General features: G+C 38.4%; 1 protein-coding gene across 1 annotated transcript in view; it reads left to right on the forward strand.

Moving 5' to 3' along the window:
• The window catches only part of OSBPL10 (oxysterol binding protein like 10), a 123,222-nt gene that overhangs the window by 21,949 nt on the left and 82,781 nt on the right, over nt 1-18,492 (forward strand). Inside the window, exons 2-3 of the mRNA XM_076331128.1 lie at nt 13,663-13,838; nt 15,635-15,714. Coding sequence (XP_076187243.1) covers nt 13,663-13,838; nt 15,635-15,714 — 256 coding nt within the window. The remainder of the gene's footprint in view (nt 1-13,662; nt 13,839-15,634; nt 15,715-18,492) is intronic.

Below are 18,492 nucleotides of genomic sequence, written 5' to 3' on the forward strand. Positions count from 1 at the left end.
GCTTCTTCCTCACTCATTTAACTGTTGTAGTAGAGGTTGTGAGTCAGTGCCATCAGCTGCTGTTGTTCATAATGTGGCATAGTGATACACTATCATCTGCCTTCAGTCCATCAGTTTTAGTTTCACTGAGCACAGGACTTTGGTAGGGTTGGTTGTTTGCTGCTCTGCAGGGGTGATGATCTCTGGCAGCGAAGTGGAGGGGAGCAGACAACGGGAAGACATAACAGCTTCTCCTGCCACAGCGTGCATTAGTGGCACCTGTGATTTGGAGCCTGCAGGTATTCAGTAATAAATGTAACTTTTAATTTTTTTAAATGGTACCTGTCGGAAGTTTTTCAAGATTTGGAATGCAGAAATATGTTCTGAGAAAGCATGCATAGAAGATGGAATGCCTTTACAGACTCATTTAGATTCCTGTGTACTTTTGAATATTTCCCTGCTTGCTCTACATGAATGAATTCTTGTTTATTTTTATTTATTTATTATCTTGTGGTAGTGTTTCTGGTACATTACTCTTCCAGGAAGACTAGAGAAAGCTGGAACTAATATCTCGAGGCTGATACGACTGGAGGAGAGCATCCTAGGTGTGTCTCATACATCACGAAGGAACAAAGAGGGTGCCTGCTGGTCACCTTTAAGCATAGCAGGAGTGATATAACTAGATCTGTACACAGCGTGCCTGAGAGTGTTGAATGTACAGAATATAGTAGATTTGTATTTTCACTTGTAGGTTTACTTTTTCCATATACATAGGTTTTTATATTAGCAGGTGGTAAGACAGAAGTCAAGAATATGGTATAAGAGAGAAACGAATGAGAAAAAATAGTACTATGGTTATTCCTCTGTAACTGAAAAATAAAACCTCAAACCTCAGACCATTCACCATCACTTACAATACTTAGTGTTGGAAATAGAAAAGACCAAATGAGAATAACAGAAGCATCAGAATTATTCTCTACAGTTTTATCCCTGCTGATAAATACAATAAAGCACTGTGTCATTAAAATAGCCCTCAGAGGGTATGGTTTAATGAGGTTTCTTGAACTGAATTAAGAGCATGTTGTCAACAAAAGGGGCGCAACCTCCTTGCATGCTCCTCACCCCCTCTTACTTTGCCATGACTCTGATGTCCTGTTGATTGCATGGTAATGGAATTCAGCTCACTAAAATGGCAGAAAATTAACCTGGCCAAAAAAGATGAAAAAATCTTACACGAAGTATATATTGGGTGTTGATATCTTTCTTGCTAAGTACTCCAGCCTCAAAGTACTCCAGTTACATCTTTGCTGCTTCCAGTATGTACTTGCTTAGTCTATTGAAATGCTCTATGTAGCTTAAAAGAATGATACGAATGTACTGTCAAAGTGTTTTCTGATGTTGGCTTTTGTGTCGGTCACCTAATAAGCCTTGGAAGTAGTAACCAACTAATTCTTTTCTTTAAGGATATGTTCAAGATGTTGATAAACTAATTTTGGTGAGAAGTAGGAAAAAACCCAATCTTCACTAACCTAATAATTAGCCTATAGTACATATAGTACAGTGCAGGAGAGTGTTTTGCTCTGGATGGTGGTTGGAAGTCTAGCTAGTAGAGTGCTTTATTCTTGACTGTAGTGTCAAATGATTCTTCAGATTTCTGTTTACTTAGTTTTAGGTAAATTTACTGAAAACCTTTTGGCACGTCCTGTTGCCAAACTGTTCTGCTTGTCTACTCCTTCATCCCTCCACTTCATTTCCTCTGTAAATTGTCCCTCATTTGTTGGCAACAGAGTGGTCATAATAAAACTGAGATTCTATCTCCATAAACCATGACATGTGTGACTGCTCTAATTAATTTTCAGCAACATCTTTCTATTGACAACTTTTAGGTTGGTGACATCTTTTTATTGAGAGTTTATGAATCCTATCTAACCTTTTATATTTCATGTTTAATAATTAAAAATGAGGGAAGAGCTAAGTAACAGTGAAGACAGTTCAGCGATTTAGCTATTTTGGTCAATAATTACTATATACAAAATAGTGCAGTTTTTATAGCATAGAATTTACAATTCAGTTGCATGACTTAAGATACCTTTCCTGTGACTTTGGGATTTTTACAGTCTGTCTTAAAGCAACCTTGGTTTCCAGTAAGCAGTAAAAATGAATTGGAAAGAACTCCAACGGCCAATTTGCTTGCATTGATGTTTACTCCTTTTCATTTATATGCAGGTCAACACCCTGAAGTTCCCTGGTTTACCACCACAGGCTGTTACTGTTGTGCATGGGACCATATTCACCTGTGAGGAACAGACTCATTAGGGTTCACCTACACAGATAATTTCACTGGTTTTTAACTTGGAGACATGGAGCCCAAATACTTCGGGCTGAGATAACAGACACCTTTTGTCTGTGTAATTGGCGCAAGATATGACTTGAATGGTATTCCTAATTTCCATTCTCTCATTGTTAAATTGAGCAAAAAGCAGCACTTAAAGTAGCTGAACTACTCTACTTGAAGCCAGAGTAGTCTTGTAATTTGAGCTACTTCTATTTGCAGTCCGTTTGTGGTCTGATTACCTGAATAGTTTGCCTGATATTCCCACCTGGAGGTGTTTGGCCCATCCCTTGGTTTGTCATCTTCCTCAGCTTCAGCATTCGTCCTGTTGTTCAGGGTCACTCTCTGTGCCTTTGTGATTTGTTTCATTAATATTTCAGTCCCTGAAAGTGTTTTGTCGCCGGGTGAAATCCTAACTAACATCAGGTCTGGCATAAAAACTCAGGGTCATATTGGTTGTCTCATAGCTGAGTGCTTTTCTGTATAGTCTGTAGTTCTTGACAGCAAAAGAGACCTCTCAAAATCTGCAGATGTTTGAAGGTGCCTACCCTAGATGGGACAGAATATCCAATAACAGTAGTGTTGGATTGAGTTAGGGTTAATTCCTGCCAGTGAGGAATACAAGTTGTTGGAGAAGAGAGAGGAAGAGTTTGGAGGCACAAGTCAGAGAGACATAAACCAACTTTACCTCTGCAAATAAGGGTTTGATTCATCATTGGTCCACCATAAGAGGGAAGTGATTCAAAAATTTAGGATGGGGGCCAGTGGAAGATACTGTGTAGTAGACATGGTGTGTGTGAGGTTTTACTGCTTCCTTCCTACATTTTTTGTCCTTCTAGTAATGCTGTCAGTCTCTCAACGTAGTTCGGAGGGGAGGCTCGAGTTGCTGAAGGTGAAGGAGAGGGGTGTTGGGGGTATTTCAATTGAATAGATGTTTTTTGTTCAGCAGCCTCTTTTGGGGGTGTGTAAGTTTGGGACTGCCAAAATTTAGTAGCTGCAAATTGTAGAGAATTTGGATTATGGATGATAGTATTTTGAGATAAAATTGTGATTTAGACCTGGCTGACTCACACAAATTCAGTGGGATGTGGTTTTATTTAAACTCTGTTGCATGGTAGTGCTGATACAAAACCAGCAATTCCAGGGTCCCTGTGAGTGTGTGTTGGGGGGGCATTATATTAGGTGACTGAATTTGCTACTCTCTCATTATGTTGCATGAGAACCAGGCTGTCAAATAGATATATTTCATAGAATCATAGAATAGAATCATAGAATCATTGAGGTTGGAAAAGACCTCTAAGATCATCGAGTCCAACCATCAACCCAACACCACCATGCCCACTAAACCATGTCCCTAAGTGTCTCATCCACACGTCTTTTAAATACCTCCAGGGATGGGGACTCCACCACTTCCCTGGGCAGCCTGTTCCAATGTTTCACCACTCTTTCAGTAAAGAAATTTTTCCTTACATCCAATCTAAACCTCCCCTGCCGCAACTTGAGGCCATTTCCTCTTGTCCTATCACTTGTTACTTCGGAGAAGAGACCAACACCCACCTCGCTACAACCTCCTTTCAGGTAGTTGTAGAGAGCGATGAGGTCTCCCCTCAGCCTCCTTTTCTCCAGGCTAAACAAGCCCAGTTCCCTCAGCCGCTCCTCATAAGACTTGTTCTCCAGACCCCTCACCAGCCTCGTTGCCCTTCTCTGGACACGCTCCAGCACCTCGACGTCCTTCTTGTAGTGAGGGGCCCAAAACTGAACACAGTATTCGAGGTGCAGCCTCACCAGTGCCGAGTACAGGGGCACGATCACTTCCCTACTCCTGCTGGCCACACTATTTCTGATACAGGCCAGGATGCCATTGGCCTTCTTGGCCACCTGGGCACACTGCTGGCTCATGTTCAGCCGGCTGTCAACCAGCACCCCCAGGTCCTTTTCCGCCAGGCAGCTTTCCAGCCACTCTTCCCCAAGCCTGTAGCGCTGCATGGGGTTGTTGTGGCCGAAGTGCAGGACCCGGCACTTGGCCTTGTTGAACCTCATACAGTTGGCCTGGGCCCATCGATCCAGCCTGTCCAGGTCCCTCTGCAGAGCCTTCCTACCCTCGAGCAGATCAACACTCCCACCCAACTTGGTGTCATCTGCAAACTTACTGAGGGTGCACTCGATCCCCTCATCCAGATCATCGATAAAGATATTAAACAAGACCGGCCCCAGTCCTGAGCCCTGGGGAACACCGCTCGTGACCGGCCACCAACTGGATTGAACTCCATTCACCACAACTCTCTGGGCCCGGCCGTCCAGCCAGTTTTTGACCCAGCGCAGAGTCCACCTGTCTAAGCCATGAGCCACCAGCTTCTCTAGGAGAATGCTGTGGGAGACGGTGTCAAAGGCCTTGCTGAAGTCCAGGTAGACCACATCCATTTGATTCATTTACGGACGTTGTAATAGCAAGTACCAGAAAAACCAAGCTAAGGTCACATCTCTTTTCAGTCCGTGAGGTCTCCTGCAGAATGTGGCAAGTAGCAGACAGAAATCTCTGTAAAATACTGCCCTTGGTCAAATCTCACTTCATTATTGACGTGTCTTCATATACGACCTTCCTGGAAATGTGTTCTCTGCGTGTGTGTGCCTGTCCCTACTTAAAGCAGAGTGTGTTGAAAGAATAATATCTAATAGTGTCGGTCACTGTTGGACTCATTAGTGCACTGAGCAGCTGTGTTCACAGTGGCTGCATTCAGTGCTGCCTTCTTTTTGATTACTTTCCTTCAAATAGGTCTGTGGGATGCTTACATGTTCTTAGTATGTGTAATGTACATGGTAGAGCCTTTCGTTCAGCATTTCAGGCTTCCTGAATTTGTTATTTGACTTGTTGGAGAGTTGCATTTTTGGTATGTTAGGCCATCTTCTAAACTGTTTATTTCATACTGTATTTTGTAAGTACTTTGTGGAAGATGAGTTGATGCTAGGCACTAGGCAATTTTTAATGTGAAGTGTGCTTGCCAAACCTGTCAAATCTTACGGAACTCGTTGCAGAAAGCGTCAAGCAAAAAAGTGACATGTTTTTATGGAAGGTCAAATATTTCTGTATTGCTTATGATTTTGTTGCGTTTTTTTGTTACAGAAAAGAATAGGCAATAAGATTCCTGGCATGGCTGGCATAGTTTTGGGAGATGTTTAAAACTTTGTGGTGATGCAGCTGTTTGCTGAGCGGCAGTTTTGACAACTGCCAATGTGAATAGAGAGAATTACAAATATTAATACGGGAAAGCTGCTTTCACAAGCTAGATGTAATTGAATGTCTTATTTTATATATATATTTTCTTTATTTTGGGGAAGAAACTCAGATTTTTTTTCCCCAATTTTTAGTTATCCCCCCCCCCAATGTTTAGTTATTTTTTTGTAGGTGATTTGTTATTGTAGTGAAAGCAAATGAATCAGTTTTTCTCATTTACTTACTACTTCTCACCTGGTTTGCTTATAGGTCCTCCTAACAGTTGTTTCTCTAGATAGATTTAGGGTACTTTACAACTAGAATATTCCTTGACTAAGCAAAGTACATGCATTCTACTCCTTTGCATCCTCTTGGGATGACTAGGTGAAATATAAATATCTTAATGTAAAACCCACTGTAGCTAGATTTTGGGAAGACAGGAGAAAATGAAGAGCTTGATTTCTGATAGCTGCCTTGTTTATTGGTGGGGTTTTTTTTGCTAGTTGGGACACACCAATACTGCATGAAGGCTTGGAGCCGAGAAGCAGTTGTCCATACAGGCTCCAAAGTAGGTCTTTGTAATTTTACTTTCTCAAAGCAGCAAAGTCTTGCTCCTGGATAAGGTGGAAAGGTGGGATTGAGAGAGGATAAGCCAGACAGCTTCCTTCATTTTGGTGCCCAAATGACTGCAAACGACTATCCTGTGGACCCGGCTTCAGTGAGTACCAATTTAGCAGCAGAGTCTTGTGTCATACAGAGCACTGCCTTCCCCTCAGATGGGGAATGGAGTTGGTGTGTGTAACTAGTTGCCTTTTGTATGTTTCCTGTATCTTGTTTTAGAATCACATAGAAGTGTGTCTTTCTAAAGCTTAACATCCTTAAATTACATGCAGATTATTAGAAGTGACATGGAAGTACTCTGTTCTTATTTTGGTTTAGATCTTGGTTGTTTTTCTTATGAAGTAAAATGTATTTTCCTATCTGGAAGCTCTGTTTTTAATCTGTGACCTGAATCGAGCTGGATAACAACATTGACAGAATTAAGATTGCACCGGCCCATTTATTCCCCCAATTATGTCACTGCTAGCCTTTTCTCTCTGATCTGCAATACAGAAATTGAAGTCTGCTTAATTATTAAGTAGTAGTGAATTTAGAGCAAATAAAAAGGAAGGTGGCAAGGAGTGCTAAATGACACAAAGTAGCATTGGGCAGCCAGCCAGTTCGGTGGGCTGTGAGCAGTAAGTGCTGTTCGTGGTATCAGCCTTGACTGTGTACCTTTTGTTTTATGTGTTTGCCCCTAAACTGCAATTGTTACCCTCAATGTGGCCATGTTGCGCTAAAGCATAGATTAGTATGATGAATGTACTTTTCTACAAATCTGTATGAATTCTAAGCCTGATGGGTAAAAATGGATGCATTATTTTTAAGCCTATTTTTCCTCCCTCAGTCCCCTAAGCAACTCCATTTGAAGTTAGAAAACTAATATTAATATTTATCCTTACTGTAGTCTCTTTTTACTTAAATAAAATTTGGGCAGCATGTCTATTGCTGACTACAGAATTTCAGACTGTGGAAGTAATTGGCATGGCAAGCAGAAGTTGATGCACTGACGAGCTGGTCAGTAGCAATTGTAGCTTCTGCAGATGCTGAGAAAGTAGTGACGTTTTGGTTCATAAAGCGGGCCTGCTTGTAAACTTGAAGATTGACTGGGGCTTGACAAAACAGGAAAGGAGATTTCTCTTTAAGATTTTATTTGTGTGAGAGTTCTGTGGATGTTAAAGTCATGAAGGGCGTGATGATCGGAAACAAGCAGTCCATCTATTAGCTGTGGATAATACTTCCTCTATTTCTTATCTCCATTTTAGATGTGGAACATTTCTGAAAGTATCCAGCAAACTGTAGTTCAGCTTGACTGATATGCAATTATAATAATGCAGAGAAATTACTGTTTTAAAAATCCAGTTTTCATTCAGAGATGCTCAAAGTCAGTAAAGCTTTTAATGAATACTGCAGTTCTTATGTTTTCTTATGTTAGAAAGTTATAAATTGAGGAACCTCAATGCATAAAGGATGTTAAACAGTTACTGAAATGTAAGCATGTTCTCCCAACCATATGTCTTTAAATGTCAACTTTAGAGGTGATTTTTAATAATAAAGTCCTTGACTGTCAAATGTGTATGCCATGCTTTATCTTTATTGGCATGAATAATTCCATTAATCTTATGGCTCAAGGTAAACGGGGAAAAAAAGAATTAAGCAGTTGCATAAATGTCGTCACCAAGATGGCCTAATAATATACAGTTTCCTAAAAATGAAATATTTCTGTGTGACATCTCGTTCAGTTACTGGAACCATAAACTCTGCTTTTCTTTGACACAGTCATTTACTTTCTATCCTATAATTCTTATCTAGTTTTTTTTAACTACATTTAAAAAAAAAAAAAAGGAAGAGAATTATAGAATAGTTTGATTCCTTATTCTTGAAAATGTCCTCTTCAGTGATCCCATAATCCTCAAAAACGCGCTCTGGCAGTGACTGGCAGAAAATTGGAATGGAGTGAAAGGAAAACACATATTTGGAAATTCAGAAATATTGATAACAAAGTGGTAGAAGGAGAAGGTAGTGAAATTCTCCTGTTAGTGAGCTGCTTCTGTTCTTGAGCTAATTTGATGCTGAAATGTGTAGTGGAGAATAGTTTTTGTCACATTGTCTCGAATAATAAATTCAGCGGTCTGAGAAGGGGAAATACGTGAATTGTTATTTTTCTAATATGATAGGGAAGGTGATGTTGCCTATCAAGGTTTTAAATCAGGGTGAAGACTTTGTGCTCTTTGAAATCAATGTATTTTATCTGAACAATTTGCATTTTTATAGTTAAAGCAAAATAAAAAGATCATAAAGTACATATTGTGAGACTGGTTTAGGAGAAAAGGTGTCTGTGGAAGAGCTAAAGCAGTGTTTAGAGAGAAAAGCCCCTCTGTCCATCAATGAGAAAGTAACTGGGAAAAAATCTCCAAAAAGCTGAAACCAAGGCTAGCCTGTGGTAGAAACCCGGCATGCCTCTCCATCCAGAAGTAGCTGCTGTGTTAGGTCATCATAAAATGAAAACCATTTTATGGTTTGGAGATTATGGAAGATTTTGTATTTAGTCAAAGGATTTGTCTATGCTACTGTGCAGTATTCGGGCATCCATACCAATTTTAAACAGATGCGCTCTGGGATTAGTCACAGTCCAACTATGAAGCATGGATTCCAACGTAGGCTAGTTTATGACCCTAAGGAAGTAATTAATACAATTCTGCTTTCCAAAAGAGGTGAGTTTTTTAGCAGATTGAGTCCATAATTGAAGATTTGACTGGGATTGCAGTTGTCCAGTTGCAAAAGTGTTTATATATAAAAAAAACCCTCTATCACATTATGAATTCAAACTGGAAGTTGTACAAAATCTGTTCCAGAACACTGACTTAACTGGGGAAGAAGGGTGTGGGGAGAATTCAAATCACTAGGAATACATTACACAATGGAAAGATTTGGCAGTCCGACCTTGAAAACTTCTTGGGATTAGAGAGTAGTGAAAACTTATTTCTAGATGGTTGGTTTCTGAGATGTGTTCAGAATAGGGATAGTAAAGAAACAAGTTTTTTTAAGAGGGTTTTTTTTTCTGCTGGGAACATACCTTTGGGTGCATTGCAAACTTGCATCTGAGTGACAGCTTCAGTGAGCAGCGCACCATGTTATGGATGTGCAATTGAATGTTGAAATGTCTAGAAAGGTTTTGATTTGTGGTTTGTTTTTTTTTTTAAAGTATGCATTTCCACTGGAGAATGTGGAAATGCTTTATTTGACTGTAAATGGGAAAATGAAAATTCTTAAATCCAGTGAGGTGAGTAAATTACATGGGAAATGTTCATATCATGTCCTTCTGATACTTTTGGGTCTCTCTTTAAAATTTTTTAAAATTTCTTTTTTATTGCCTCAAACTGGAATAGTGTTGGAAATGTCAAATTTTCTCATGGAAGACCTGTATAGCTGCTGTTCTCTGTTGACAGGCTCTGACGGTAGACCATTTGCATCTCCTACTATACCACCAGCATTTTATCACTTTTTAAACCATAGTCATTGCTTTTTCTTAAATTCTTCTTGAATGGGGAACTAATAATAAATTAGTATAATATTATATAATTATATATAATTATTACTATAATAAATGCTCATATCAGTGAATGAAAAATCCAGCTGAAATAATTTATTGGTAGTGTTTGAGTCTCTCTCTTCCCCTCCAAGAATTCAGAAGGCAACATAGTTATGCTTCCTAATATGTCACACTTGTTCTGCTTGACTTTTTTTTCTTTTATGGCTGTCAAGATGAATGGGTGAAGGGGATAGTTACAAAATTTATAAGACTGAGGATTTATTCTCAGAGCGCACAGATTTTGAAATATGGCAAGTAAAATAGAAATAAAGTGTCATCAGGCCATATTGACAAACTCTTGAGTAACTTAAAATAATTCTGGTAGTGTCAGACTGTTTTTTTTTGTTTGGTTTTTTAACTTGATAGAACAGCAATAAAATTCTAGTTCACAGAATGTGGCTGAATGTTTTATCTTGTAATTGATATCAGTTGGTAATGCATCTGTGTTTGGTTGGAATGGCAGGGGGGAGTATCTTGGTAAATCCCAGGAGCTTGAGGGAGGCTGGGCCAGAGGAGCAGGAAGCCTGTATTCTCTGGATGGATTTGAGTTTAAAGTGAGAAATCCATTGGCTAAAGGCTTTTCTTTTGTGAAATGGCCTGCTTTTCCTTGCCTGTAATTTTACGTGTCTACTTTGAACAGCGCTTAAGCAGTTAAAACTGCTTAAAATGCGTTAAAGTGGTAATTTTCTAGCTTACCATTAAATGGACTCTTTTAATAAATATTAATGTAAAAAAACCCCAAATTGATGATTTTGTCCAATTTTGGAATAACAGAAAAGTTTAGCTGTCTTTTCGAAGTGTCTGTCAGTAACAGTTGTTTCATTGTTTATGTCGAGTATGACATAACTTGACTCTGCTACCTCCTACCTGACTGTTCTCTAAAGAGTATGTTAGTTTTCATCAGCGTTAATCTGTAAATTAATTAGAGAAATACGACATCATGGGTAAATGTGTGCTCTGTGAGCAAGGCCAGTAGAGAAATACAGGATAAGGTGGCAAGATTAATCAATTCTAGAGAGGTTAGTGCTGTTATTTCCCTGGTATGGGAATGACATGACTTTTTTGTTAAAAGTTAACAGTTAAAAGATATCCCTGTCCTTTTGATATGGTTACGTGGGGCTTCTAAAATGGGACATGTACCATTCTCTTACGTCTGTCCTGCTTTATATATATAATGCTTTTCCATCTTCAATTAATGAAAGAATCTGGTCTCCGTTTCTTCTGCGTTTTTGTGATGGTCTGAACTGGGTCATCACTTGGTCTGTGATGCGAGAAAATGTTTTTGAAAGCTGCTTCTGTTTTTCCCATCTCTTTCTGTTCCTCCCTCCCCCCCACCTCCTTTGTATGAAGTCTTGCACTGCTTGATTTGACATTTAATTCCTTATTCCTTCTCCTGGCTTTTTCTATCCTTTTAGCAGTTTTCAAAGTGCATTATCCCCCTGCTTCTCTTGTGAGACTATAGTTGTCTGTGCAGTTTACTCCAGTCTATCTTTTTCTGTGATACCACTGTGTGAAAGGTGAAGAGGGGAGTTGCGCATCAAACCATAACTCTTGAAAAGCAAATACTTGGTTCTGTGTGATATGAACAGTGTCATGGTCAGGATGACTGTGCAAAGTTCCTGAGCTCTCCAAAGTCACAGGGAAACTATTTTGTTGACAGGACCAGTTTTTCTTGGACAGTTGGGACTTTAGATAGTTTCTGTAGATAATTCTCTTTTCTCTTATGGCTTTCGAAGTTGGCAGACATGAAACTGATTCATCTGGGACAACAAAAAAGGCAGCATACTTGAAGCAGGCGATGCGAAGGCTTGCGAGAACTGGTTACTTTCTTCTTTCTTAAGATTACTGCTTGAGTTGTACTGCAAACGTTGCATGCTTTTACAGGCAACTAAGATGTCATCAGAAGTACTGAAAACTGAAGGTACAAGGCCAATGATAATGTTCTGTTTTTCTGAGACTATACATAAAATAGATCATGGTTGGCTAGAAGGTCAAGTTAACACTACTGCTGGAGCTGTGATGACAGGGATGTGGAAGGATGCTGTCTCTGCATATGTGGATTTGCAGAAGTCGCTTCTCTTGGATGTCATTATGCTAGTAAAGGTGTATTCTGTACTCGAATGGCTGGTTTCTGTCCCTGGGGTAGCTTCATGGCAATGCAAAGCACATCTTTATGGAGCTTACAGTCATTCTGGGAGTGCTTTGCTGGTCTAGCATGCAAAAGTTTGAGTTGAAGTGCTTGTAGCATTTATGTAACTTCATAGATTCTGTTCTAATAGATTCAGAGGAACTTGTTTCCCCAAATCCTTTGGTCTTCATAGGAGAAGGAAAGATGATTTTTCTTGCCTTTTTTTTTTTTTTTTTTTACTGTTGTTCCTCCTTTTGTTAATTGTAGAGCTGTACTGCAGTAACCACGATGATGACTTCCAAGGTAGTAATTGATAAAAGATGGCCTGATAACAAAGGCTGAAATAAGTCATTTGTACCTGGACAATAAAAGGACAATGAAATTATAATGAGCATGGCACAGGCTCAGAAGGGACATAGCTACATATAAAGCCTAGACTTGTTTGCTAAACCCAAAGAGATTGCTGAAAACTTGTCAGTTGGATGGAGAGAAACACTTGCTCTAGGGTCAAACTACTGTATCATTTTCTCGGGGGCATGGCATGACTTCTGGCTAGTGCTCTGCTTTTTCTCTGGAATATGTAACAGATATTCCTAAAATGGACAAGGAAAACTGAGAATGAGTGAAAGAAAAATTTACTTTGGAATGTGCAAGTCTGACTTTTTTTTTTATTGTATGTTTTCCAATTTTGCTATTTTCACCTCCAGTTAAGTGCATCATGTCTCCCCACTAAGCAACTTGAAGAGAAAAAATGTTTTGTAAGTGGGAGAGCAGTATTGTAAAATCATTTAAAAATCAAACAAAACAGGAAGGTTATGGACTGGTATAATACAAGTCGATAAAGTAATCTTCTGAAATTTTGGCAATTTCCGTTTATGGCCTCCTTATTTTTAACACTACTATTGAAAACATTGTGGTGGTTGGCATTCAGCTTGCCATCTCTCTAGTTCTTTTTTTGTGGTGAAGGTAAACTCTGTAGAGAAGCAGTGAAGAGATGCGTTTCATGATTACAAAAGGGAGGCTTTCCATTTGTTTAGGGAGGGAGGGGATGCAGAGGCACTTATGGGAGATGTGGGAGATGGAGTCAGGGCAGAAGTGAGGGTTAGTGATGCACTAGCTTAAAATTATTTGGGACAGGGGATGTTAATCTGTGAATAATTTAAAGAGAATTTGATCTTTGTTCTGGTGTGGAGGCGGTGGCAGTAGAGTTATGCATAAATGTGGCAAAGGAAGGTTGCCCAAGCAAAATATCTGAAGCTCTGTAAATCTTGGGCAATGATTGCTTGCCTGTGAACAAGGAATGTTCAATTCCCTTGGCCAGTTTTCAAAATTACACTCAACATCTGTATGTGAAATATTATCACAAAGATGAAAATACCATGGTATCTTTAATTGTGCTCATCCCTCTGCAAAAACAGTGTCATCTTTTCAGAAGACTAGTTGTGGGGAATTAGCACATCTTTCAAGGTTATAAATGGAAAAAAAAAAAACAGGGAGGGGCCAAAAAACCCCCAAAGAAGCAGTCTCCTACTTCTTCAGTGGAACCTCTTCAGTTAAAAACTCCTTTCCTTGCTTTTATGTCTTGTATGTGAACCTCACCATTAATCTGAAAGGAACATGAGTAAAATAATAGCCCTTAAAAAAACAAACCTAATGACCAAAATAACAGTGCCTTACGAAATCGAGTTATTACAAAAGCGACTTTAACCTCATTTATTTGTTTATGATCTTGATTTAAGATCAATCTGTGCTCTTCTTTGAGTAAATGCGTGAAAAACTCTTTAGCAGAAATACTACACGATTGCAATTTCTTTGAACAGGTACTTTGTGCTGGACTTTGAGACGGGGATTCTGCAGTATTTCGTGAATGAACAAAGTAAAAACCAGAAGCCACGAGGAACCTTGTCTTTAGCTGGAGCTATAATATCGCCCAGTGATGAAGTGCCACACATGTTGGTGGTCTACTCTGCTAATGGAGAGATGTATAAGTTGAGAGGTACAGTGCTGCTTAAAGTGCTAGCTGAGTTGTTCTTCTCTCCCATTCCCGCTTCTGCGCCTCTTCTCTCATATCTCATTTCTCTTTTACTTCCCTATACTGTCAGAAAGTAGTGGTTATACAGCTGTATTGTTACACACTATATTATAAAACACAGTGGAACAATAATCTGGAGTTAAATACATGTGAATTTACAATATATAGACTTTCAGGGCTGGAAGATACCTCAAGATGCCTTCTGTAAGCTGTTATTGTGGCATTTTGATTGTACAGTATATCTTTTTTGCTTCCGAAGGAAGAAAAAGCTGCTTTCATTGCTGTCCACAGCATAGCATTTCATTTCTAATACTGTTCTCCCCTGCCACCATCCTGCAGATAATGTGCAGTAATGAATCTGCTGATGGGTCGGAGAAGGGAAAAGTGCCAGTGGAAGGCTGTTAAGATACCCTGTTCTTGTCAGTCTTGGAATAATTGAAGTCACTTTTAACATAAAATTTTGCCTTCCCTTGCTCCCAAATGTAAGAAAGACAATATAGGGTATGTAAGAGTTAATTTTGAATAATTGCCTCCCCCCTGCCCCCCCCCCCCCAAAAAAAAAAAAAAAAAAAAAGCAGCAGTATTCTGATTCTAAGGTATTTTCAGTATGGTTGATCATCAAACTAGTTTATCAGAAAATAAACTGATATAAAAAAAGTGACATGTAATAAAGTGTAACAACAGTTTAAGATTATGTTAGATTTATTCTGACCACAGTTTATCAGTTGGCTAGCAGGACAGAGTATGCAGGACTGCCGCGTGGTACAGTGTGTTGCTGTTTTAAATGTAGAACTGAACAGAAACTCTCCCTGGTTGTTCTTGTGTTTAAAATGTTTTGGAGTATGCACAGCTAGAAATCATGAACACTTGTGGTTTCATTATCATGCTTTGCCAATCACTTGAGATTATCAAATACTTACAATATGCTGCTTTTAATTTAATGAGATATGTGAATTTGATTCAAATCAGTAAATAATTTTTATGCTGAGTCAATAACCATTGAGATACTTAATAGCAGAGGAAATAAGAGAAAACATTTACTGAAATTATCCACTCTGTATTGGTATTCTTAATTAGGATTACTGTAGTAGTGGTTTGTTTAAAAAAAAAAAAAAACCGAAACAAAAACCAAAAAACCCCAAAACCAAACCTCTCTCCTGAAGGAGCCACCTGATATAGACTGCAGACAATCTTTTCAATAATTTTTAAAGCTGTTTTTTAAAGATGTATGGGGGAAATTGTGGTTTTCATTCTTGTGTCTTTTAAGTTGCATGCGAATGCAGGTTTAAAGAGAGATTTAGCTGAACTGCATTAAAACAGAAGTACTTAAGTATCTGGGGAACTGGTAGCTTGTCTGGTAGCTGACTGACAGCCTGAGTGTAGAGGTTTGACTGATTTAAATGCTATGGTGTGGCCCTTGTCCTTCACAAAGAGAGACAAGTAAAACAAAAGTGGATTAAATTTTTTTTTAAAAAGTCATCTTGAGGTAATTCTGCTTTTAATAACACTTGGAGGAGATAACCATGAAGAAGACTCATAAGCTTATCTCTTTCAACTGACCACAGCATCTTAAGTTGAGGTTTAGATGTGTTGTACTGAAGAAGTTACACATACTTAATTTAAGTAGCGTAAATTAGAATTTATGATGTGTCCTAACGAATAAATAATCCTCCCCCCCTCCCGCCCCGTCACCTTCTCTTACACAAAAAAAGAATATTGGTTTATGTGTGATTCCCTGTGTTTTCTTGTTTCTGTTCTAGCTGCTGATGCAAAGGAGAAACAATACTGGATAACTCAGCTTCGATCCTGTGCCAAACATCACAAGGAAGGTAATTCTAAGGTAAATAATTAAGAGGGAGAAGTAACTATTGCTTTTTAAGTGGTGTAGGTGAAGAACAGCATGATCTGGATGATAGGCTGGCTGCTGTAGGTAGTGGGTTGATGTTTAGAGGTTTATGAATAAAAGCAGCAAGTTGTCATTCCTCGCTAACTGGAAGCAGACTTAAGTCAATTGGGCAATCTTAATAAATAAACCTTGTCCTATTTATGAGAAATTAATGAAGTGCATTTTGGATGCAGTCAATACATGGTTAATTGAGTGGCTGGATCAACAGTTTATTAATAAATACCTGTGTGATGTCCTGATTAGTATTTAAAAGTGTTAATTGATATTAGTTTTATTTCATTTTATAAAATTTAATGGCTCTTATTATAGAAGCTTCAGGTAGATGATAGCAGTGGTCAGTCTTCAACTTCTTTACCAAATCTGAAAGAGGTCATCATATGAAGATTTATATTATTTATTTGTCTTTGGAAGTGATGTCAGAATTTTTGTCCTCAGACAGATAAATATTTTGGACAGGTAAAAAACCATTTGGACTTTAAAAATAGTAGAATGATGGGTTGAGGGTGTCCCCTGCCTCCAAATAGAAATGACGTGAATCTGTTTAAGTTAGAACGCACTTTGAAAGTAGGAAGTATTAAAAACAAACAACCAACCCTATTAGAAATAAATGATTATTGTATTTATTTTATGTATCTTTTGGTGTTAATACTGTCACTAAAAAAAAAAAAAAAAAAAAAGTCCTGCTCTTATCTTCAGTCTTTTAAGCACTTCTGTTGATATCTTTACAAGAATGAAAAAGATTGCTTTCCTCATGAATAATTGTTTGCTATATTAAAAAAAATGCATATAACTGCAAGCAGAAAGGATTCCTCCCTGCCCCAAGATGTTGAGAATATCAATCTTACGTTAACTGCAGTCAAAGTCATGATCCTGAGTATCTTTGGAAGTTGGACTTTGAGAAGATGGATGGTATTTTGAGGAGACTGGCATTCATTGAAGCGTGTGAAGTAAAATAAAACCAACTTTTTTTTCTTATTTTTGAGTGATGTGGACTTGTCAGGAAGCAATTATGGTATAATTAAAACCCTTTTTGAAGGAGAATAAATAACTTCAGTGTTTCGGTACTCTTTCAGTTCTTATGCATGACAATTAAATATGGTTTTTATATAGCTGTGGCCCAGTACTACTCAGAAGGGTGCAACTCTACTTGGTCAGAATACTCTTACAGTTGCTGTTGATTTGCAGCTCAGGGACTTCCTGTGCTAGGTAGAGATGGTAACTTTTGATACTCAGTTGCCATCAATGAATTATTCCTCAATAAGTTTTCTGGTCACTTCTTGAAGCCATTTAAATGTTTAACATCTACAATGTATTGTGACGAGGTAATAGAACCGTTGTTTAGTATATATGCTATCAGAGGCTTGTGTAATGGAAAATTGATTCTTGTACTTCTACTCTCTATTTGTTTACTAATATTTCTTAATACTGGATTTGTTTTTCTCCTTTTGCCTGCTCCTGATAAATAATTCTGTAGAGGTGTCTATTTTAATACCAAAACCTCATTCCAGAGTGGCAGTAATTGAGTTGAAGCCGATCTTTGTGTAAGTGAATTTTGGATCATTTTTCCTCCTTAGGTAAAAACTGTTGCACTTAGTAATAATTTATGTTCAGAATTTTTCATACGGCCTCTCCATGTTGAGCTCCTGCAGTAGTAGTATCTACATATTCTGATAGGCTCTGAATTAATTAGTATGTCAAGAGAAGAATCTTGGTGTTATAACAGTGAAAATGTCCAGCAATTAGTAGTGGTCCAAAAAAAGCAAATAGAATTTTAGGAATTACTGGGAAAGGAGTAGAGAACAAAACGGAAAATACTTAAACTGCTCTTACTCTGTCAAGTACTTATCTTGAATACTTTTAGCAGTCCTCTTCCATTTCTGAAATGGAAACATTGGAGGGGGGAAAGTACTTTTCATCACTTTTGTTATTCTTCTGTACAGAATGAACTCTGTGTGACAAAAACTTGACTACACTGGAGTATTTTTTCTGATGATGGGAAGGGAAAGGGCAAATCAGGGAAGTATAGTGTTAGTAAGTGCTCTGGAGTGGCTGAATAGGAAGCATTTGCTAACTGTTAATATTGGTATGGGGGAGCCTCAAAGAAAATGAACTGAAAACAGGTTCAAAATAAAAGGAGATGAATGAAAACTGGCATACTTTGAATGCCAAAAGCGTATATAGATATGAAAAGTATTAGAAAGGCAAAATGTTATTAGAAAGTCTTGACTGAGTGAGTGGGAGGCTAATAAATACAAAGACAGTGTCTGTCCCAGAAGATCTAACGTGCAACTTTTAGAAACAGGAAGGGGAGCATCTCTCTAGACTTGTTCTTCAACTCTTGCATAGTGACTCACCACTGCTGTGGCATTCTTCTGGTTCCTAGGCTCATCATGCAAGAAAATAAAAGGATTCCCGCTGACTGAGGGGCGGTGGGCATATGTAACTGAGGGAACCAAATGCAGGAGGAGGGTTCTTGCATTTTTCTTGGAAGATTCATCAGTTACAGAAACTTGGCATACGGTGCTGGACTATAGATGCATTTTGGTTGGTACAGCCAGTCATACATTTTAATTAGCTTGGATCTGTTCAGTATAAAATAGAAACACTGAAGAAAACTAAAATACATTTCTTAGTTCTGTGTTACAAGTCTACATCTAAAATCAGATTAGGTCACTTTTCACTTGTCATGTTTGTTAGTGAAGCACTCTTAAT

Source organism: Aptenodytes patagonicus, chromosome 2, assembly GCF_965638725.1.
Source record: "Aptenodytes patagonicus chromosome 2, bAptPat1.pri.cur, whole genome shotgun sequence".
Taxonomy (NCBI): domain Eukaryota; kingdom Metazoa; phylum Chordata; class Aves; order Sphenisciformes; family Spheniscidae; genus Aptenodytes; species Aptenodytes patagonicus.